Source organism: Numida meleagris, chromosome 18 (assembly GCF_002078875.1).
Source record: "Numida meleagris isolate 19003 breed g44 Domestic line chromosome 18, NumMel1.0, whole genome shotgun sequence".
NCBI lineage: Eukaryota > Metazoa > Chordata > Aves > Galliformes > Numididae > Numida > Numida meleagris.
This window is the reverse complement of record NC_034426.1, coordinates 9,665,348-9,689,278: the sequence shown is the minus strand read 5'-3', so window position 1 is coordinate 9,689,278 and position 23,931 is coordinate 9,665,348. Positions and strand designations below refer to the sequence as shown.

Genomic DNA, 23,931 nt, shown 5'->3' with positions numbered 1-23,931 from the left:
ATCAGCACTACCAACAATGTGAGTTCCTGTCCTTGAAGGCAAACAGGAGTTCCCACGTGATCTGCACTGATCCTGCTCCTCACCCCCAGCGCTAACGGCTTGTTTGGTCCGAACACAGGCTGGAAAACAGCCTGCAGGACCACCAGACTGAAAGAACACAACGTTTTACTGAAGACAAAATTCAGATGATTACCAGCAATTCCATGGGAAACCAAGTTCCTTTCAAAGAAGTACACCACAGTACTCCTGCATTTATACTACGTATTTTGAGATTTAGTATTTCTTAGCAACAAAAGTTGGAATACAGAAGCCATGAGAACTGCATTTCCAGTGCATGTCTCATTTCAACAACTCTAGCTCCTCTTCAAAACAAACATGTAAGATAGCTCACTCCAGCACAGCTGGTGTTACACACACAGCTATCACCAAAGAAAAACACCAACGAACTTACAAGTGTCATAAGGCACATGCCAGTGCTGATGTCCCACATCTTAATGGTCTTGTCTCTGGATCCAGACAGCAGAAACGGCCCAGGCTTACCACTCTTCTTAGTCTACAGAAAATTATGTTTTCAGTTATGGCACATACAGAGGTAGAAAGGGGAGAAAGCAGATCCTAAGTGCTGTTTCTTCTTAGAAAGATTAGATTGTATGATAACTAACAGCTAATAAACACACAGTGCCAAGGCTGGGATTCACATGCATTTTGTTACTAGTAGTATGGAAAAAAGAAAGGAATTAAAACTATTTCAACAGATTGTTGATGTCCTGCTGATATACCAAGACAAATAAAATACTTTGAATCCAGGCTTTCCACCTGCAAGACATCTCCTTCAAATATACCAGTAGATACAGTTCAAGTAGAGTCACACATCTCAGGACAAAAGCGCATGAAGTTCAGACATACCTTTATGCTGTCGACCTTTATATAAAGTAAAGAAGGAAGTTCAACAGTTTTGGTAAGTCCCTACTCTGAAATTATTTCTGTTTTTAGCCATTCAAGAGTAGGAACCAGGCACTCATTTCCCACAACCTGAAATCTTTAAACTGTGAAGTTAACGTTAACTTGCTTCTTGCTCAAAGCCAAGTACTACAGTGTGATGCAAACAGTCAATCAGAACAGCAGAGGGCAGGAGAGACACCACTTCAGATCATTACCACTGCATGAGGAAGTAAACATTTGGAATTTACTTTTCATTACTTTTAATTAAAAGATTGTAAGGATCTCTTAAGGACACAAGGAAAATTTGACTGAAATAATCTGTTAAGCCTGTGAGTAGACAAGTTCCTGCCTCCAGTGTATATACTTTTCTCCTTGAGTAGCTGTCTTCTTTTTGTGCAGGGTAGAAATGTTTTTCACAGTTGTTTTTTTTTTTTTTTTAAGATTGAAATTATTCTACACTTTGTCATCCATAGAAGGAAGTTTGTGTGGCCCTCTGGTAAGCCTTTCTTCAGGATTTAGTAACCAAGCCAAAGAATGTGTATCCATGACCATACCAATGGGGACCTTCAGGAATGCTTCCTCATATCGTTAACTTTGTACAATAGGAAATTGAGGTCAAAGCTTAATTTAATTTCAACAGCATTTTGAATTACATGCAAGGCAGCTTCATTTCTGCATTTTTAACTTGCTATTCCCCTCCTCACACCTTTCATTGCCAGGTATCCTCATAATGTTCACATTATGCTAGCTGAGCTGCCTTTCACATTGCTTTGTGGAAGTGTGTCAGCGTGGTCCAACTCTCAACCTTCTCAGAAACAGAGCCCCTCTCTAAACTTCCCTTTCAGTAGTGCATAGGTAGGGCTCTACTGTTAAAACACAAGAGCACAGCACCTACAAAGCCAAGATGGGGGATTAATGATGCAACAAGTAAAAGCAGCAAAAAAAAACACAGCAATCAACACTCAAAACACCTGCTATGCCTGCCAAGTGCAGGGAGAACAAAACTTATAAGTTAAATACTTATTAGCACTGGAAACGTTACCTCTGATCCTGTAGCTTCTGATATGGTGGAGTATGAGCTCTCGGGAGCCCAGGAAATGCATTCTACCACATGCTCATGCTCTCGGAGCTCAGCTTTGCATTCCTTTGTTGCTACCACCCAAACACGCACTGTCTGGTCATTAGAACAACTGGCAATTAAGGTGCCATCCTGGTTAGGCCGCACCATGCGCACCCATTCTCTGTGACCCGTGAAAGTCTTCACACAGTAACTATTAAAACAGAGAAATACAGCATGATTTATTAGCACTGCAATAAAACCACTATGCACGCCTTAGAAATTTCAGGACACTTGACCTGCTCTCAGAAGTTAAGCTTCAGCAGGCACATCAGTCCCGGCTGATGTACAAGGCCATAAAGCAGTTCATGGGTAGGAAGTTTGTATGGAAAAGAACAAACAGTTAAGAGCCAGCAAATACTTTTTAAGGGAGAAAACAGGAGGCTGTTGACATTCCAACTTAAATAGGTATTTTAAGAACATGTAGAGATTTACAAATCATTCAGATAGCCTTCACACCAACCCGGAGAAAATGGATGGATCAGAGAATTCAGATCACTACTGAATAATGAAACAAACCGTAACGCCAAAAAATTTCCTCCTGTGTCAAGAAATAGAACAGATTCCTCCTTCCACCTGTCACATTCCCTTCAAATTTGCTCTTAGTCACTATATTCCCACCTGGTCTTGAGTTACAGTGCCATACCTGCATAGCTCCCAGAAAGATAAAGCCAGATACTTTTAATTGGTGGCTACTAAAACCCTGTGCTTAATGACTTAAGGCAGAATCCTTCCATTTATGTCTGTGAAGGGTACGACAGCATATCTTAACTAAAAAAAAAAGTGTCTTGCTGACATTCAAGGTGCACGTGGTACATTTCCTATTAAGAAGCATTTTTTTTTTTGCATGTTTTCTTTAGGCTGTGATGTTCACCCAGGACTGCACTCACCCTGTCTGGACTTCCCACATTTTGATAGTTTTATCCCTCGAGGCAGAAACTATATGATCTCCATTGGGCATGATGGCTACCGAAGAAACATTATGATCATGACCTAAAAGGAAAAGCAAACTTCTATTAAGCGGTACTGTAATATTATTTTTACAGAGCATACAGGATCAAAATGAATGAATAGCAGGCCAAGTAGCTACAGCAGAAGCCTTTAGCATGCTGTATGGAATAATCATTGAGCACAAACCTGAAGTTTCACAAAAGAATCATTTATATTTTCAGAAACTACGCAGTCCATCCACTGAGCAACTTTTAGGATTATTTCAAAAATGTCTTTCAGGTTTTAAAATCAGACATTTACCACTGCGAGCAACACTTGCTTTGTAACAGCTGCCAAAGCTGGCAGCTACTATGGCTGTATTTGAAATTATCGGGTCAGTCTGATCACAGTGTTATGATGCACCACTCAGATGGTGTTTCAAAGGAAAAGAGGTCTTCTTCTTTGGGGTGTGTGTGTGCTTATTCTTACAAAAATCTCACACATTGTTACTGCTCATCACTTCTACATGATGATGTAAGAGAGATAAGCAGTATAAAGACGTTTTTATATCAAAGCCATAAAACAAAGAGTTGCTGTCAATAACTGAATCTATCCGGTGGTTGTTTTACTTCCCCATTTTTTCCCCTATGGCTTTTGAGTCTAATGCAATGGGTACACTCATCTGAAATCAGACAAATCTGAAGCAAAAGACTGCACAGTACATTGAGAACACTTTCCATCCTGTTTCCTTCTCAAATCAGCACATTCGGGAAACAGAGGGGTACAGATGAAGACAGCTTTCTAGTGGTTTGACAGTACAGTTTTGTTATCTAGTAAGCATTTCATTTTCAGTGCTCAGCTCCTCTGTATTTGCCATTTCATTTCAGTATTATTACAGGGTGTTTTCCCACAGCATCGTGCATAGCAGATCTGAGACGCTATTTCATTCCACGGACACTGAACATGTACTCCATTTACAGAACACTTCAAGCATTAAAATACCCCCTCTTTCTTTCGAGGGAAACTCTGGTTTATTTCCCCTTTCCACATCTGCAGTTTTCTTCATTCATAAAAACCAAAACAACACAGAACAATACCACCCCTCCACTTTACAGACTGTTAATTTCTTTTAAACCTTACCATGCATAGTTCTGATGCACTCAAAGCCCTGGAAATCCCATAGCTTAATGGTCATATCAGCAGAACAGGAGGCCAACAGTTTGCCAGTGTGATCAAAAGAAATATCTTGCACAGAGTCTGTATGACCCTTAAGGGTTCGTTCGAAGTCTCCTGTCTCATAATCCCACACCTGACAAGCAAACAGAAAATCTGTTAACAGTAACATATTACTCACTGTATTCTCCAGTCTTACATTTGCACTCTCCAAATCAGTCTGGCACCTTATTCAATAATTAAATGAGCAAGAGACAAAGAAAGACCTAAAAAAGCCTAGTGGCATAGTAAAATAAGCACTGTTCTAGTATGATCATTACCTATATATCCTATACATCTTCCTATATTGTTTCCTCAGCTCTGGTACATGCCTGTTTTCAGTTAGTGGGAGAACCACCTCCAACAACTCCCCCGCTCCTTTCTCGTGGCTTTACTGTGGTTTCAGAAACTATTCACTGCTTCAGAATCAAACAACAAATATTTGGTCTACTGCAGGGCAATAATCAGAATGTACCAGTTTAGGGATGAGAACCCAAACCACAACTAGGAGTCTGACATACATGTACTAGCGAGATTACAGAATTTGGCAAAGAGTAAACAACTGCCTGCAGTTAATAACTGCAAGATAGCATGAAGTCCCATTCTCACCTCCTAATTAAATTAGTCTTCTACCATCTAACCACAAACAAAAGCCTTTGAAACAAAACAAACTCCTACAGACTGTATTGTGGGTCTCCAAGCACAAAATCAGGCATTTCATTTTGAATTATATCCCGAATAAAACAAAAAGGCCCACCATCAACAACAAAAGAATCCAGCATCCCCAGCACATTTCAATCACTGGGAATGGAACTGTCAAATTATGCTACGCAGCTTGATTTCAACAGTACGGAAATTCATCCACTGTATCCATACGAGCAAAGACACAACCAAGCTAGCCAGGCTCCTCTGAAGCATCCAACAAGCAGAGAGCTGTCGCTGTTTCAGATGACCCAGTCTGCTTCAAGAAAAAAGAAAAAACCAGTCCTTGACGCTTCCTGTCTGCCACAGAAACAACAGCTTAAGGGTTTCTCCTTAACTGTATCTGATTGCCACTTTTTAAACCTTCTCCAACAGGCAGTCACTGTTGGAACAACTCGCATTTCTAAGCACATTACTTTCAACACTTTTCAACCTTTGTCAGGACAGCACTTTTCCAAATAGTTTTCAAAGCAGCACAGATGGCAGTTTCTCTTAAACAGTGACATTCAGAGAGCAACAAAATGCACAATTACATCTTTACTGGGTGCTAAAATGAGAAACTACTTGCCTACTACAACAAATCTGTTCCTGTCACTGTACACTGCAATAAAGGTGCGTGAAGATCATTAGAATTACTAGAAGTCTCTCCTGAAAGTCAAAGCAACTTCATGGGACTTGCACGTGCCATTTAAAATAAATGGGAAGAACCACTTTTCAGTTAAGAATGCAGCTACATAACCACTCTAACTAAGCCTTAGATGAGTTGAGGTAACTGTCTTCCTCCCTCTCATCTCCGTACGCTCTCTGTGCCACTCCTCACTGAGCAGTCAAAATGCATTCCCTTCACCATTTATTTTTCCAGTCCCTAATCCACAGTAGCTTAAGTATTTTTTCTCAAGTCACAGGAAAACATACTTGCAGATATTAACCAGACCAGCATAAACCAAAATCCATATATTATATCAGGAATCACATTTGAAATAACTGTCCCTACTGAAGTTAAGGCAGAATCTGAAGCAATCTTTCATCAGTACAACACACATCCACCACGAAATACTCGTGCTACGTTCTGATATGCTGTAATTCTCTCCAGCAAGCACATACCTTTATTGTGGCATCCTCTGAAGCAGAAACCATAACACTGAAAACTGGATGGAAAATTACTCGAGTGACAGGACTCCTATGTCCACTCAAAGCATACTTCTCTGGAGGACGAGGAATCCACTCCTTAGGGTCTCGTTTCTGACCAAGAGGTCCACCTGATGTAAATTCTTCCTTAGCTTCATTCAGCTTCGATTCTAATTCCATTACCTGAGTTTATGGATTTTAAAGAGAACGTTAATGTATAGCCTTACACCAATACCTATGTCATCTATGGTTATTAGTACCCCAAACACCAATAGGCTTCCAAATTCACAATAAAGCACAGACTGCACAGATCCAAACCAATTAACAACACACTATATAGCTGATATTTATAATTAAAATAAAATAAAAAACAGACCTAAATCAAGCACTTATTCTCCTCCAACTTCCCAAACACTTCTGGGAAGAAAATAAAGTTCCACCAAAACATATCACCTAAATACTGTGCAAAGATGTATGGGCAACTGACTTAAAAAGGTAAGGTTTTTTGTGCGTGCTTCCTGCTTATTTGGCACTTCTGATGAACCACTGAGGGAGTTTTTGTTAACAAAAATGTATCCTACTACTGTAATTTGCTTTTTTGTATCCCTGAGATGGCATGCGTGTTAACCAACAGCAGAGAAACTGAACACGTGATAAAATCTTAGGTATACTGACCTCTATAATGGATCAGCTGTTATTGTTGGTACACTTTGATTTTTAAGGCTTTTAATACCCTCCAGACCCACTGCAGCATTACTAAAAAGAGTTTTGTACCGTCCATTTGCTGAAGAATCACATGCTGTAGTGCATCGGAGTTAATGGCTTCTTCCCTTTAATGTAATGGCCAAAGACATCAGCAGCACGCGTTATTTCCAACCAAGTTAAGCCTTCTGGAGACAATTATTCAGTCTTCCCATTCACAGACTGCCTTAGGGCACATCTTTCCTTTTCTGCCTCAAATTGTACATACAACCCATAAACTGAAGTAAATAAATGTTCTTAAAGAAACTGGGGGGATGTTTCTGCTAGCACTAAGATGGACAACGACTTTCTGCAACAGGGACATAGCTATTTTCCCTGCTCAAATCATCCAAATTAATCTTTGAGGTATTTTCTAAACCCTGCATTTGTCTGAGAAGGAAAAAATGTAATATTCTGTTCAGTGATGAATGCCTGCTCTTGGTTATAGCTTTTTATACAAGTAAATCTATCAGATCTCTACTTGCCTTCTTTTGTAATCTTATAACCGATGTCCATTTTTTCTCCAGAAGTCCGGCATACTTCTTATCTAACTCTTCATTCTGGGTAGGAGGAGTATTTAAAGAAATCAGTAAGTTCTAGTTACTCAAAGCTCTCAGACAAGCCTGAAGTCGGCTCACGCAGCATCGCTACACCCCAGCAACTGCAGCAGCCTGCCACACCGACCCGAGCACCACCCCAGATATTGGAAAGATCAGCACTACTTTTGTAACTCTAATGAACCACTAATGATGGATCATTTTCATCCTCTAAATATTTTTCTCGTTTGGGCTTCAAGGAGTAACTGAGGAGCAACAGCAAGCAACTGATGTTCCAGCAAAAGACTACTCCCCTTTGCTTTTCGTCATTTTAGTACAATCTCATCTGATTCAGATTCGTCTTGTAAGAAAGTCACACAGAACTTCAAGCAACTCCATTTTTCTATCGAAATAGGACGACCTAGCCTATTTAAACTGCCTTTTTAACCTCGGGGAAGAGGAGATTTAAATAGGTTGATAGATACGAGCAAATAAGGGAATGGTATTAGGAATTTCAATGTTAAGTACTCCAATTTGTAATCTCTACTTATTTATTAGATACTTAGACTTCTCTGCTAGAAGATGTTATACTTCAGCAAAGGATCTGGGGAAAAGAACACCACAACAATTCCAACAAAGAGAAGGATCTATTAAGTGTCACCTCATCGAGTTTACTACTCAACCCAGCTATCTCCAGAGATGCAAGCTGCAATGAAACACAAGTAAATGACAAGTTCAAACCTTAAGTTGTAAGAAATGACTGGTCCATGTCACTAGCATCTCTCCAGCCTGACAGAGAACTGCTTGCCAGAGCTGACCAGCTTCTATTAACTCTTTAGCCTTGCCCTCCTACTACAACATTAAGCAACTAGTATGCGTGCAGCAGTTGCAGGTAATGGTTTAACTACTGACCCAAATGCAGTCACAAAACAGACTTCCACTACTTGCTCTGTGTGATAAAGACAGAAAACAGAAACAATCCTATTTTGCCTTCCTGTATCAAAAACATTACCATGAGGAATTGGCCTCCAAAGCTGTACAGTCTTATACTATTTCAGGTCTCATGACAAGAGAACAGTTTTCAGCTTTCTTATTTTTGTACCGCAGAAAGTTTATGCTTTTACGTAGAATTTTGTGATAAGAATAAACATGATTAAGGAAATGAGCTAACAACAGGGAGGAGGGAGGTACACAACAGCAGGAAGAGAAACCAGATGTGTTAAATACATTCTTCTGAGCACGAAGAAGAGAATAGGTGATCTCAAGAGGTCTTTTCCAACCTCAGCAAAGTACAAACCCTGTCACTCAAAGCAAAGTCAGCTGGAACTGCTCAGAACTACGTCCACACGCTTACTGAATATTTCTAGGGACAGACTCCACAACATTTGAGCCTGTTCCACAGTTCAGTGAAAAGGTTTTGTTTTCAAAGTTTCATACTAAATTCAGATGGAATTTCTATGTTTCAGTTTCTGCCTGCTGGCTCTTGCTCTGTCACCGAGCAGAGCCTAGTTCTGTCTTCTTTACACTCTCCCATCAGGTATTTACAAACAACATAAGATCTCCCTTGAGCCTCCTCTTCTCAAGGCTAAACAGCCCCAGCCTCTTGCAGCTTGTGTGGAAGATATTCTGTTCCTTTACTCATCTTCCTTGTCTTTCACCGGACTCATTTTAGTAACTCCATGTCTTTTTTTTTTTTTAGCAGTCTTTATCATCTTCCTTATACCTTCACATTGCCTTTTATAAACTTTGCTTTCCAGTACCTTTCATCTTGAAGGATCTAGGCCCTCTCAGGATCACCGTACAAATGAGAGGTAGCCAGACAGAAAGTAAGATTAAGACTACAGCTCAGTCATGAGTAGAAGATAGAGTTTTACTCAGAAGTCTTTAAGCCATCTGACAATTGTGTTCTAATTTTATCCTAAAACAAGCTATGCAGGTGTACGTGTACCACCACCAGCTCTAACTGCATGAGCTAACACGTAGATAACAGGCATACATATTCACAACGGATGCAAATACTACAAAGTCATAAACTCTTTACTTAACACATACACGAAGAATTTTGTTTGAACTCACCACATCTAACTCAGCTTCCTTTTTAAAAACTGAATATGCCTCTTCATAGCCATTAGAGCGAAGGTAATCTGCTATTGCTCGATTTCTAAAAAACACAGAATCAATAACAGTATCTTTAGCCTTGAGATACGAGAAAGAAGAAAATCACCTTTTTCTTTTACTTTACCCAATATTGGAGTAGCATGAATACACTTATCAATCTGTACAGCACATAAAACCTACAGCAGATACAAAAAATGACAACTACGTGTACATGCTAGGTTGAGGCTTTATCTCTGAAAGAAGACTACATTGAGAAGAACAGCCCGCAGTACTTAACAGCATTCACCAAATTCTACTTCAGTGAAACATGAGCAAAAACACTCTGCTTGAGAGAACAAGTCCTAGCTTTGTTTCTCAGGATGATACAGTAATTTTAGTTAGATTACAGGAAAGGATACTGCATGTGACCAAAACATACGGTGCTCCCAATTTCACATTTTTCTTCAAAATACTCTTCACTGGGACCAAAGATTATTGCTGAACTAATCTGTCTTGGACCTCTCCTTCAAGATAACATGCATTTGGCCTAGGCCTACTCATAACGTGAAAGAACAGAGTTTCAATGTTATTCTGAGACTCCAACAAGCAGTCATCATCTTTCAGTTTTGTTTGTTTTTGCAGTGACAAGACTGAAGGAAAGGCTGCAGGCATTGAGCAGACGACTGAGATCCTGTGCCCTCAGCCGTTCTGTGCGTGTGCATGGGTATATATGTGTACACACAGAGAAAACAAGCAGTGACTACAATATTTACATAAACCAACACACAAACTTTTTAAATACAAAAATCAGAATGCCATCTATATAAGGCAGTCAATAAAAAAATTAAATCTCTTTGGTAGCTGAAGTAAAAAGCAATAATAGCAGTGCTTCTACAGGAATAAAAAGGCTACTTTTAATTCCAAATTGAGATGTATGCCATTTCATACAACTATGCCATCTGTTTCTGAATTATAGAAAGCAGTATCAAGCTACGGTGGAAGAGATAGGCCAAGTCCTCAGTGACTCAAATGCAACCATCCCCTCACAGTTCCCCAGCAACCCCACCAAAGCTCAGCCCTCCACATCATGACTTGTCAGTACACTTCATTATAGTGTGGGCCATGCTCCCAGAGGCACTGCTCTGCTCCTGGCTCTCAGCGCTACCCTCCCCATAACACACACCACATGCAGAGGAGGGCCCTTGCACAGCAGGCAGACATCTCAAAATAGGTATTCTACATCTATGTGAAAGGCCTTGGAACATATAACAAAGAACATCTGAAAAAGCAGAACACTGTAAAATATTCTGTACGTATCGTGGTCAACACATTGCAATTGATTCTTCTTCTGAGAAAAAATACTTTCCACATGAAAATTCTTTCCATGGCTTTAATCACATTCTTCTCTTATCTATTATACATACTCAGTCTCCCCTCAGACACTCAACCCTGTGATCTCAAGTGAAAGTTTCAGATTTCTTCCCATATACAAAATACGTGAAAACAAAGTATTGCCTTCTTCTGCAGAGGCAGTCACAGTCTCTGTCATTCCCCATTTCTATTTAAAGTTCATGACATCAGTCTCTCCATTAATGTTTGTACTCTTTGAAGTTTTGCAAGAAAACTTCAGATAATTGATAAATAATTGTAATCCTGAATGTGTTTAAATCCCAGAGCTTACTGAAATCCAAAATAATCAAAATTTGAAGATAACTTGTAATTAAAGAAGCTGTATTCAGACAGCACAAGAGACACAAAAGCTAAATGACACTAGGTCCATATGTTTATGAATAAAATAAACCACAATCTCTATGTAAATACAGTTGAAAAGGAAGTTAATAGTTCAAGCTTAATGAAAATGAGACAAACTTAAAAATAACCGTTCCTTACAGCTCATCTCGTTGCCTTTGTGACAGCACCATTGTGGCTGTGATATCAGGTTAACGTGATTCAGCAGTGGCTGCCTCCCCAAGATCTGAAGTCTTAGGAGCCCTGGATCCACAACTCAGTTTGCCACAGTGGCTCAAAGCACAAGTATTTCTCCAGATGGGAAATCCAATAGAAAAACCAGGAGGCATTCAACACAGAAGATTCAATCCATCTAGAAGGAAGAAAAAGAGACACTGTTAGTTTATTTTAATTAAGCATTCAGTCACTCTGAGCTGATGAGCAGATTTATGTACCCAGATCACACCACTACTCTGGACGGAATACAGCAACTGCATCTGTAATCACAATTTTATTTTGGTAGCCTGGGTTCTGCCCTCACAGCACTTTTCCAGTCTGGACCGAGGAGACTGGAGACACTTGTACACATTCTCTATCCCCCTTCTTCCAGCATTGCTGCTTCAAGAAACAGGGAGCTGAAGGAGTTACCTTCACACGCAGCCCTCAAATGACCGACCTGTTGCTCTCACTAGTCCTACCAAAGAGCTACCTCCCCAAATCCTCTATCCTTATACCAGATTTTTACCGTCTGAAGATCTATAGCTTCACCAAACTGAGCTCAGCAAGGTTTATCTCAGTTAAGTTTCAACACGCTCTCCAAGCTTAGGGGTAGAGTTTAAGCAAAAAAGAGAACATTCCCAAAAGGGACCGAGGGCAGCACTACGGCACAGCGCTCAGAACCAGCATCAGCAGCGCGCTGGTTTGTTGCCGCAGCTCAGCTGTGGCACCGCGTCAGGCAGTCCTCTGGGATTCACCCAAACAGTGCCCTTACAGAATATGGCAATAATTCAGCACGTGAACTTTCCAGGGAGATTATTACACAAATCATTTTTCTATCCTACCAGCACTACCAGAAAAAGTTCCAAACAACATCATTCTGAAGAGGCAATACCTGCCTTCCTTTTAGTCACGTGCTGACAGAGTTTAGCTGTATACATCAAATCTAACCCTTATTTGGGGTACATGAGATTTTTAAACAGATCTTCAGTGTTAACAGAGCAATGCAGTTTCCACGGCACTGAGTTCAGAACCAGTCAGAAATTGGCCTTTCTTTAATTACCTATTTCTCTCCAACACTATATATTATCTTATTCAGTAACAAACATAATCTTAACACGAGCTATTACTAGGGACATTAACTATTCTCAGTGTACAAACTACCTCTGTTGGACAGTTGTACCTTAGCCTAGCAGACAGCAATAAAACCACTCGAGCAGCTCTGCCTCCTGGCTGCTGCACTGCAGGTACTCTTTCGTAAGAAGCACGATTACGAAAAATGCTGAAGTGGGCACTTCCTGCACACTGGCCAAGAAGCTGCGTATAACACAGTTACCAAAGCTGCTAGGCAAGTTTCACCAACCAGCTTTTAGCACTGAGACAGAGCGAACGCAACAGTATACAAAGACTTCAGGAAGAAGTTGTTGGGTTCGGGCAGCAGCACTCCCTAATTGCCATAACACCTTCCCCAAGAGCTATTTCAGTAACAATTCAGCCGAAAGCCGATAGCGCAGGTTCCGTCCTTTCTGACAAGGGAATCAAACAGTTCACGTATTCTTGTCTCTTATTTCCTGACAGGTAAGAGACAACTGCTCTCCACAGATGCATCTTTTTCACTACAAGGCAGGAGTACAGAATATAAAGTAATGGAAATCTAGCTTATATATATAAATAAAATATTGACATGATCAGAAGAAGTGCCCTCTAGAGGGCAATGCTGCAATAAATTTAAGTGCTGAAAAAAAAAAAAGAGGCTCATAATGGCTGATCTCTGTACTTCAGCACGAACATAGCAACGCTGTGACAAACACTGCCAGGAGAGCAGCACAAGGCAACCGCTAACCCAGAAGCACACAGCAGAACACAAGCCTGGGAATTTCCAGAAACTGCTTGGAGTATTACAACTGCAGTAAAACCACAGCATTAGGGAAAAAAGGGAGCTTTGCTATTGTGAACTCTGTCTCAACATTGCACATAGTAACAGCGGCACAGTAACTGGTAAAAATGATACGCCGATATTTTGTCACTGCCTCAAGAAGACGCACCTACAGTATACGCCTAACAATACCAACTAGGTTGCACAGTAGTCCTTGATCCACCATCTAACAAATGTGTTTCTGCCCTTCCAGTAAAGAAACCCTAAGTTCTCCCTCCTACACCCCCAAGTGCTGCCCCGCTGCAGCTCCCTCTGACACCAGTCCCTTCCCGTGTGCTCCCAGCACACACCGTGCTGCAGCTTTACAGGCTGCTGACAGCGACAGCCCTGCCCACCTCCCTCCACCCATTGTGTCACTCTGGATGCTGAGTGAGAAGCAGCTTCCTAACGCCTGGGCACACTTTCCTCTGCCCAGAGCTGCTGTAATTGCACAAGAACTCCAGCGGCCACGCACACTCCTGCAGTAGCAAGGTGAAGGTACACTAAAATCATCCCACATTTCAGCAGTCAGTCCAGACACAAACAGGCATGGGAATTTGGTTGCCAAAGTCTAAAATCTAAAATAAATCAAACACAGGCTGAGGAATTTGTGGCAATATTTAGAGGTTGGATCCTTGCTCCTCAGCCCTCGCCCCACTCAGATCCCCCAGCTTGCGGCTCCCGAGAAAAAGGCAAAGTTCGAGCGCTTCACCAACACCTGCACTTCTACAGGCCTCGGGGAGCAGCAGAGAAGCATGACCAAAGGCTTCCAGAAGTGGGCTCCTCTAATTCTATCTGAGCTATGGATAGTCAGTACTTGCAGGAAAACCACCATGAGCTGGCCACCATTTTTATTCCATCAATAACAGAGTTAAGGTCACAGCACTCAAGGTTTGAGTTCTTCTATGAAATGCCAACAGATTACTGTGTATATCTTTTACCACTTGAAACTGCCAAGAAATTTGAAGAAGAAATCTTTGCAAGAAAAGCTGTTTTTACTGCCCTTTAGTGAACAATATGAACTACTAGCCATGGGAAACCAAGCTGACACCTGGCTTTCTTTGCAAGCTGAACTGCAGTGACAGCACTTTAACTCTTCCTACCAGCTGCCTTGTGAAGGGCTTGTCCTTTAAGTAGCATTGGAACACCCTGACACTGAACGGGAAATCATCTGGCAGCCAATGCAATTGAATATTAATACATGCAAAATCCTTTCATGAAAAATAAATTCCAAATTCCAGCCTGCCATGAAATACGATGTGGCCTAGTCACAAGTTAGCCAAAGTAACAGTCAGAGGTAAAATCACAGCCTGTTTGCCTCCAGGTGAGTTTCATTACTGGCCAGGGGCAAACACCTGAAGGGCTCAGGGCCTCCACCCCCAGGTTCACCCCCTACAGCTTCCAAGCGATGGCTGCTTCATCTACTCAACCTCAGAATGCAGAGGATGAATTCATGCTGCATTCAAGACACTTTGTTCAGACCATCTTACTGCTCAATCACAGCATTTCTCTGTAAATTTGAGAGTCGAGAGGAAAAACAAACTGGAAGCCCGAGGAACACAATGCCTATTCACAAAGCAATGTATCCTCAGACTTTTTCCATCAGAAGCCAAGTGGCACAGCAAGCAACCTTTATGGGGAATGCACTTCTTACCTGCCTTAGCTGAGCCCTCAGTATGACACTGCTCTGTAGCAGCGTGATGATGCAGACTTCATACGAAAATAGACGGTGGTGCAGACATCTGCAAGTACCAGAAGTTCACCACACAAGGAAAGAGGTCATACTTATTTGCTCAGAAGTTACCACCTTGATGGAAATGCACCTGTTTTAGAAACAGCAGAGAACAGACGAATGTTGTCCACGAGCACTGCCCCTTCCCTTGGCTAGCGAGGGCTCTGTGACATGCACAATTCAGTGGAGCAAGACTAACCAGTCCTCCTCCCCCTATCGAGGTTTGTAGTCACTGCTGCATTACACACACACCTGCAAACAGCCCTGGTGATGAGAGAAACAAGTGTTCAACAGAGAAATCTTGGGAAAAACCTATTCACTGCATCTTGCCTGACATCAGTGATACGTAGTATCAATACTTTACTGTGAATAAGGTGGTGCCAAGACAGAGCTGGATCTTTTTTGAAAGAAAAGATTTCTTTTTAATTTGTTCTGTATTATTCAGTACAGGGAAAAGAAGCCTGAGCCTAATAGAGCCATCCATGGAGTAATAACTACTAATTAAATGCAAAACAGGATGCACCTCTTATTAATAACCCCACCTATACCGCAAGAAGTTTTACTTCCTAACTGAAGAACCTTTTTCAGGAGAAGGATTGTCACAAACCCCTCACTCTGTGATAAATCCTGTCATGAAATAACAAATCATGGTCTGTGGTATGATCATCTGCTTTACAAAGCCACAAAGACTAAAGAGAATTGTTGAAGCGCGCTTGAAGACTTTTTTTTTTTCTAAATGAAAACCCATCCGTTCTCTTAGTTTCAACTATTGAAATAGTGTTTCTGGACTTCAACTAATCCTTGCCATTAAATACTGCATAGATTAATTACTTTCCAAGTCAGGTGAAACAGGGAAAATAACACAAATTATTTGTTTTACTGTTGTTACGTCTTTGCTTAGCAATCCTAATAACTCAGAGCTACAGCTCCTATCTGAAGGCTCTCTCTCAGAGCCACAGGGCACCACGCACTCTCCCAAAGTAATGCACGCGCTGTACTATGACAAAACTGGAGATGCAAATATGGAGGTGAAGGAAGTCACGGGCAGGAGCTTCTCAGCTGCTGTGCGCAGAGGGTCACGCTGAGGGCTTAGGAGGCCCATGCAACTTCATAAATGCATCACAAGACATTTTGTACAGATATCAAACTGTGAAACTACAACCGACCTTATCATCTCCCTCTGTTATTGCATCAGCAAGGTCAGTTCAAAGCTCTCCATTGCCTTTCCTTAGCTTCCAGTAACTGCGTCAAAAACACTGCTCACAGACTGAGACCAAGCAGTGCAATGCCTCAACCAACAATACCCGTTTCTGCTCTTCCGAGCAATTTATAGTAAAAACTACTCCAGATTGAGATACGATCCACCTACGCTACAGGTTAGCAATGAGAAAAAGCAAATGTTTAATTTAGAAACAATATATATAGCAATTTAAATAAAAAAATACACGAATAGCAAATAACTGCTCTCCATCTTTTATTCTGGGCGTACACTTGCTTTGCTACAGTCAGCGGAGCCTCTGAAGCACAAGCAAGATCCAACCCAGGGGCAGGTGCTGGGGGATGAGCCCAACCATCCCACCAGGCAGCACAGCTCCCGCACACGGCACCGAGCTTTGTGAGATCCTACGCAGACCTCACCTGGTGGCACACGGGCAGGCAGCAGGAAAGCTAGTCCAAGTTCATCCCGAACCAGCATTCCTTGCATACATTTGTAGGATGTAACCAGGTTTGTTAAGACACCTCAACAAAGCAGCAAAGAATAACGCAGAGAGAAACCTATTATAAGGCCTTTTTAACATTCAGAAAGGCAATTTCACAGGCTTCTGACGTGGCCCAAGTCCCTCTGAGCATCCAGGCCAGAGCTCCCACCATCACACCACCCCCCGACACCCTGCCTCGCCCCCTGAACTCCAGGCTTGATGTCCTTACCAGGCTGGTAATTTAACTGCTGGAGCCCACAGAAGCATCGCTTATTAGCTACTACAGAAAACAATCAGCTTAACACATTCATAAACACTTCCATCTCCTGTAATTCCCACGTGTACATTCATCCCTACTGTATTTTATGGTTTCTCTCTCATCCACTTTTGAATTTGTCCAAGTCAAACCAGGCAGATCAGTTCCAGCACCACTCCCCAGCTCGAGCAGTGTGCCCTGGCTGCCTTGCCACCGTCTGCAGTGCAGCAACAGCCGCTGCTGCCCCGGCTGGGACTGCAGATCCCAGGACACGTGTCCATAGCTCCCCTGGAAACTTCAAAATAAATTAAATTTCTGTGGTTTTAATGACCGTTGCTTAGGCTCTGTGAACAGACTTCTCCACAAAAACACAAGCTATATATACGAAACATGTAACCGTAGCTCATTAAATCTGAAATTAAAAGACCTAGATGACATAAATTATAGAGAGAATGTACCATCAGACACAAAGCAGGCCAACGCTTTTCCAACTTGTACCAGCGGCACTGGGCACTGCTGGGCTTCATAAACAGCATTTCTTATTCCCTGCAGTTTGCAGAACCCTAATATCCTAACAAACTCAATTATAAGACTTTTTTTTTTTTTTTAAAGTAATCTGCATGAAAATTTCCTTGAGGGAGACAAATCTGAACCCATGTTCTCAGTGCCAGGCTACGCATGCCACATGGTAGGCACTCCCGGCAGGAAGGGCAGGCAAGTCACCGCGAGCAAGGTACGTGGAATCATGGTTACATTACAAAACCAACTACAGTTTCAGATTATTCCCATTTAAATGGCTGCACATTAAAACCTCAACATGAAGTGAAGTTCTAACAAACTGGGTAAAACTTCAAATAGCCTTGGATGTCCAGTGCCAAGCTCTCAACTGTTGTGCAGTTTCTGCTGTCCTCAGAAGGCATTCCACTCCATCTGGGAGGAAACACCTCTCCTTTTCTCCTCAGTTTAACGTATCTGAACTCCTGCTTTGTCCGTTTTGCTTCCTCTCTCTGGGTAATCTTTCAATCCCAGTGAAAGGCAAATCACTCACAGAGAAGTAGAGGAGATCAGAACCAACAAAAGACTAATTTACTTAATATCATCAGATAGAAATTCGATTATTCTTTCAAGTTGGGACTACCCTTTTGTGCATGAATGCAGCAGCCGCTCTCCTTGCAATGTCACTTGTTACAACGGAGCCACATCAGATCCTGACAGTTTTTCAACAGTGTATCTTGTTTCAAAACATGTTAACAAGAGGTGTTAAGTGGTTATTTGTATTTGCTAGCAATTAGTTACAATCCCTTCAGGGAGAACTAGATTAATAGTTGCTGGACACCTCTGTGTTACACTGCTAGATTCCATGAAGTACACAGCACTTCTTTTTAATCTAGATTAATTCTGACCGATTTTTTTTTCTAAAGCCAAAAAGCTGCTTTATGAACTCCAGCCACAGAATACTTCCCATGATAAACTCTAGAAACAGATTCCACAGAAGCTGCCATTTAAAGTTGATACAACTAAAAGTGAGGTAATATCCATACTTCTTGGGCATAAAAGTTATGACCTAAAAAAGGTTTCTTAGAAGTTTGTCTCCATCTCTTGATAGGAAAGGAAAACATAACATAACACAACAAGCATCCAGTTCCTTATTTCCTCTGTAACTCTCACACCACCAGTTACAGCAGAAAAGCACAGTATAATCACAACAGCCACAGAGCTGCTCTTCCAGCGTGGCAAACACACCTTACTGTAGGAAACGTTAGAATTAACCACCTGCTAAGCCAGCAGGGATGAGCACAGGAATACAAAAAAGCAGCTCAGTTATGAGCTGGGCTCGTCTTTTCTCTGCTTTTCACCCTACATCTGCATAGCTAGTTCAGCATGCCACGATAGTAATTGCAAGGAATTCTTTCACAAAGTAAGGTTTAAACTCGTATTATCCCTCCACTGGGTTTTCACTGAACAGCACTGGAAACCTGACAGGCTGTGAGGTCGGACAGGGCGGTGACACTGCTATGTTGGGGGGAGGAGGACACGAAGTATTCCAATAGGCTAAAGCATTTCAAGCTGCTAACCCAAACTTGTTGGGAGAAACTGACACCTCCTATCATGGCTTATCTGGATGACTCCAGCAAAAAATATTTTTCAAAATCACTTTATACAGACACACTTCAGGGTAACAGTACTGGAACACTCTATTTAAGCTACTTCGTCTTAGCTGCTGAGAGAAGGATCTACGTGCTTTGAACCATTTTCAAAGCTGGCCAGCAATCGTGCACTGGATGTGAATTCTGTTCCTTTCTGTTCTCTCCCTCCCACTTCTCTGATTTAAAGAATCAAGTAGTAGTCAGATGGTTCACAGGACCAAAGCCACATTTATTAGCCCACTAGAAACCTGCCTCTTATGCCGCAAATTGGGATGTTAACAAACATAATATAAATTTAATCCATTCACAAGATGAAGAAAAACTGGAAGGAAACCCGAGGGTACACTTACGTTAGAGCTTCAGAGACAGCAAGCCACAAAATGACAAAAAATCCAAACAATTCCACTCTGCAAATCATGAGAATACTCTGTTCATCCTTCAGCTGTGCTGGACAAGAGAAATGAGATACAAACATAACTGTCATACATACATCTTATCCTACTACAAGGAAGAGCTTAATCTTTCAAGATGCTGGTGCCAAATGTAATGAAAGTGGGGTTCTTCTGGAAGGCCCCTGATCTTTCTCAGGACCCGTCTCCACCAGGTGCCACTGCCTCCCCCACGTCAGAGCTCTGACCCCAGCCCCACGGCTGAAGGTGGCTTCCGGGCTCACAGCCCCTCTCCAAAGCTCTCCTGCACCAGGTTCCGCTTGCTGCCTACAAATCCAGTGAGTGAGAACGCAAAACTTCCACCACTGCTGATTTAATAGACACCATCTGCTTCAAAACACATACACTCATTAATGACATCATCCTCTTCATACTTTGCAAAGAGGCTAGCATTTAAATAAACCAAAGTGTTCAGAGATCTTTTCTTCAGCCCCCAAAAAACCGCACAGGTGGATTAAGAACAAGACCAACTGCCAACGCTTTCCATAAGGAAGAAACATTCATTTATCTACATGTGAACAGCCTAGATGTTTCCAATGGATTTTCCTCTAGTGCTAAAAGGGATACACTTAACACCTCTGTTTTAGCATTAAACTACCTCCATGCAGAAACATGAGGCAACCAATGAAAGCAGAAGCATTCAGGGGATGGAGGAGATTAGATTTGTCTAATTAAGCCAAGAGAACTTAGATTTGTACGGAGCAAGTAAAACCGATACAAAAGGGATGGTGTAAGTGATCTCAGTCACGAAGGCCACTGCTATCTGAGATGTGAGCCAGCACAGCATCACACACTATAAAACCTATCACACTATAAAACCTGTTACCTTTAGCCCTGCCTCGAAGCAGGCATGGCAGCTGACTCACCAAGCACTGGAGAAGAAGAGGTGCTTTGGAAAAGCCAACCTACGAACTCACTGAACAGGGACCTACTTAACAACAGATCTGAGAAAATTACAGGACAGACATTTGCTGCAGCACCACCTACAAACCACAAGCACAATGGACTGTCCTGGAACTGGAAATATCTTTTCAAGACTGCAGCAGCTAGTTACTGGTTACAAATACCAGGTGGCTCTTCCAAAACCATCGGAATCACAACCCCAAAGATGTATTTACCATATTTATTTTAGCACAGTTCTAACCTAGAAGTCCATAAGCAGTCAAATGAAACTACTGGGCTTTGAAAGAAGCACTACTAGTAAGGAACAAGTGGCTAAAATACTTCTCAATCTATTAACCAACATGCACCTTGAAATCATAACATTATTTATACATATATATCTAATTATGCATGCATAAGTGCACTTGATACTGCTTAGTATGGCCATGCTGCACCCACACTTCACTTTGAAGAGGGTTGTATCCTCACAGCACAGATGAAAGGTACAACAGCTAGATACAAATACACTTACTTTGTAGAGAAACGTTTCCTTGAAATTTCTGTAACTGTCCATGGCAGCGCTCGGTGATATCACAGTCCACCCTCACGGAAAACAGCTAGAAGCAAGACTAAGCCACATCTATTTAATTCCCCAAATAGAGTGCATGAGGTGAAACTGTACAGGCTCAGAGGCCTGCCTCAACGAGCATTAAGAGAAAGCCCTTCCTTAAACAGCTAAACTAGATGTACACACCTGCAGGAGGTAAACTTGCAGTATCTAGCAAGTACCAGACTAAAACTAGATCTAAGTTATTCATTTCACACTGAAAACAACTCACAGGCTAAAAAGTCTTGTTCAGATACACAGATGAAATGAGAGAGTTTGCCTATAGCAGGTCAAAAAATTCTGCTTCTTTCAAATGCTTCTGGTGCGTGATACTCATCAATGGGTCTCTAAACATTGTAGGAATGAAGGAGAACATTGTTCTAAAATAGTTATAACACATGTAAAACAAACACCTAACTTAAGCTATGGGCACCACAGTAAAGCTGACATAACACAGCTACAGTTCCAGTGAGGCCACTGCATCTTCAGTAACAGCACAAACCTTCCAGGGACACATCTGCTGGCTCAGACAGCAATTACTGTAAGAATTTTGAAGAAATAACTTGTTGTAGTTGCAACTAGTCTTAGATGGATCAAGATTACTTATTAGTGTAAATGCCTATTTTTAGAAGTGTGAACTGAGGCATAACCTACTCTGCCAAGCATAGCTCAAAAGTAACATCAGCCATTAACAAGCATCTTTGCTCATAACATCCAAAAGCCACTTTGTGAAACCCATTCCCCTTGTGCCTTATAATGAAGTAGCTTCCAAGAAAGTCATTCAACCCAGGCAATGCTCAACTGAATAGTTTTTAGTAGGTAAGTTCTTCTGTGATAGTTACAATTTTATTTTATTTCCTAAATGAGAAACAGGAGAATTAAGACACCACTTGATAATAAATCTGCCTTTTTGGTCAAGCACAGAACTCACCGTGTCTCTACAATAAACATGACAGAAGAAATCTAGGACTAACACATTTTGACTAACACACATGGCTCTGACACATGGAAAGACCTTCAAGTGCCATCACAAGTTACATACTAGGCTGGGAAACAAGGAAATCCTACTCTACGTGAAATCCAAAACTGTTATTTGTTAGTAATAACAACTGACTGCTATTGCCTCTTGGTTTCATGTATTTAGGCAGAAGCAGCTTTTATTTTCAGGCTAACAACTATTCTAGTGTTCACTCGGAATAAATTTCAACAGCCCTCCCACAGCCTCTGCCATCAGATTGAGGCTGGCCTGGCGGCCACAAAGGCAGAGAAACCTGACTGAAACCAAACTGCTTAAGAGGGGCTCCCTCTTTGTGCTACGGTAGTTCCAACCTTCCTTGTTCATGAACACCAGAATAAGACTCAGAAGGTTGTATATAAACTTTGTAACATACATACAGAATATAGTTTAGAGCTATAGAGAAGCAGGGGTTCTCCAGCTGTTTTCCCATAATACTTTACAAGGGGGTACAAATTAGCCCCAGTGGAAGCTGGTTACAGAGGTCTTGAACAAAGTTTGGGTACCGGGTAAGACAGTCAGCAGAATAATTCAACAGCAGCCTCATTGCTGGCAAGTTGGGTAGACAAAATAGTTGACAGCAGGTAAAGAACACAAACCAAGCACTCAAGCTTGGGTGGAGCATAGGAAGCAGTACAGGGAACAGACTCAGCCATCCAAGACAGACCTTGCATAGAGTCATACAGGTATGCATTAATGTATTTTTCTTTTATAGAAGAGAAATTAACACGTTACTGCCATACAAGAAAGTGACTTCAATCATTTCAAGGACAAAAATCAGCCAAAGTTGTAAGAAGGCAAGGGTTCTACTGGATTCTTCATTATTCTTACCTTGGATTCATTCGTAGACACAGGCATTTAATGAATGCATCCATTAAATCCCGTAACATCTACTCCTCAAAGTAAATGAACTTTAAAAAGCCACTATCCTTTAATTTAATTTGGAGCAAATTAAAGCCAAAGAGCAGTCTCATCTGTAGCCACCTACCATCAAGAACTGGACTCCAGAGCTGAGACCCCCCCCCAAAAAAAACCAAAACCTCAACCTGCTTCATAATCATTTGTTTTTAGCATTGTACTTGCTCTGATCAACACTGAATTAAGGAGCGAATGCCATTAGCTACATCTCGAATAGCAAGGCACTTAGAAAGCAGGCCTTTCTAGGTGCTTCATCTGATCCCTTTTGTATCCCCCAAATCCTTTGTTCTAATGCCTTTCCTACACAACTTTAAGTCTCAGCATTAGTATTGCCCTCATGATGCAGAAGTAGCTACGCGCACAGATGCCATCTCACTGAAAAGGGCTTCCCAAATCTTGAGATGTTATTTTGTACGAACTTGGGACACAACAAAAGGAAGGGCAGCATAATTAAATCTGTGTACTAATGGGAGTTGCCTGCCCTACTACGGTCACTAAAGCAAGTAGGGGTGTTCCTTCTTTGTGTCCACCCAAAACCCAACCCAACCAAGAAGTTACATGAACGAATAATAACACTAAACGGCAATACAGGGGTTCTTCATAACTCCTGGAATCTTGTGTGTAAAACACCCATGGCAGAATTATAATTCTTATCTAAAGTGAAATAAAACAAATTAACAAGTGAATATCTAAGTTGATACACTGAAACAGGTAACAGACAAAACATCTGGCTTTCAATGGTGACTGGTCACTTCTCACTGTCACATACATCAAGATCCACCCTGCAGAAAAATCAGCCTCAAAACAGAATGTGAGGTTTGTGTAGCTGCACCATTAGATTCTTCCCTAAAGAAGAGACCTCATTGTTACATCAATTAGTATTCCTCCACCCCAGCAAAACGCAAGGAAAGGGGAAAAAAAAAAAGCCATGAAAGGGTAATCTAGCCATTTCGCAGCTCTG

General features: G+C 41.5%; 1 protein-coding gene across 2 annotated transcripts in view; it reads right to left on the bottom strand.

The window, feature by feature from the left end:
* The window catches only part of PAFAH1B1 (platelet activating factor acetylhydrolase 1b regulatory subunit 1), a 30,438-nt gene that overhangs the window by 4,646 nt on the left and 1,861 nt on the right, over positions 1-23,931 (bottom strand). For both annotated transcript variants that reach the window (XM_021415871.1, XM_021415872.1), the window contains exons 2-9: positions 11,296-11,506; positions 9,385-9,469; positions 7,258-7,332; positions 6,008-6,214; positions 4,130-4,298; positions 2,950-3,052; positions 1,985-2,213; positions 452-553 (exon numbers count right to left, since the gene is read on the bottom strand). In XM_021415871.1, the coding sequence (XP_021271546.1) occupies positions 452-553; positions 1,985-2,213; positions 2,950-3,052; positions 4,130-4,298; positions 6,008-6,214; positions 7,258-7,332; positions 9,385-9,469; positions 11,296-11,327 (1,002 nt within the window). In that variant the 5' untranslated portion in view covers positions 11,328-11,506. The remainder of the gene's footprint in view (positions 1-451; positions 554-1,984; positions 2,214-2,949; positions 3,053-4,129; positions 4,299-6,007; positions 6,215-7,257; positions 7,333-9,384; positions 9,470-11,295; positions 11,507-23,931) is intronic.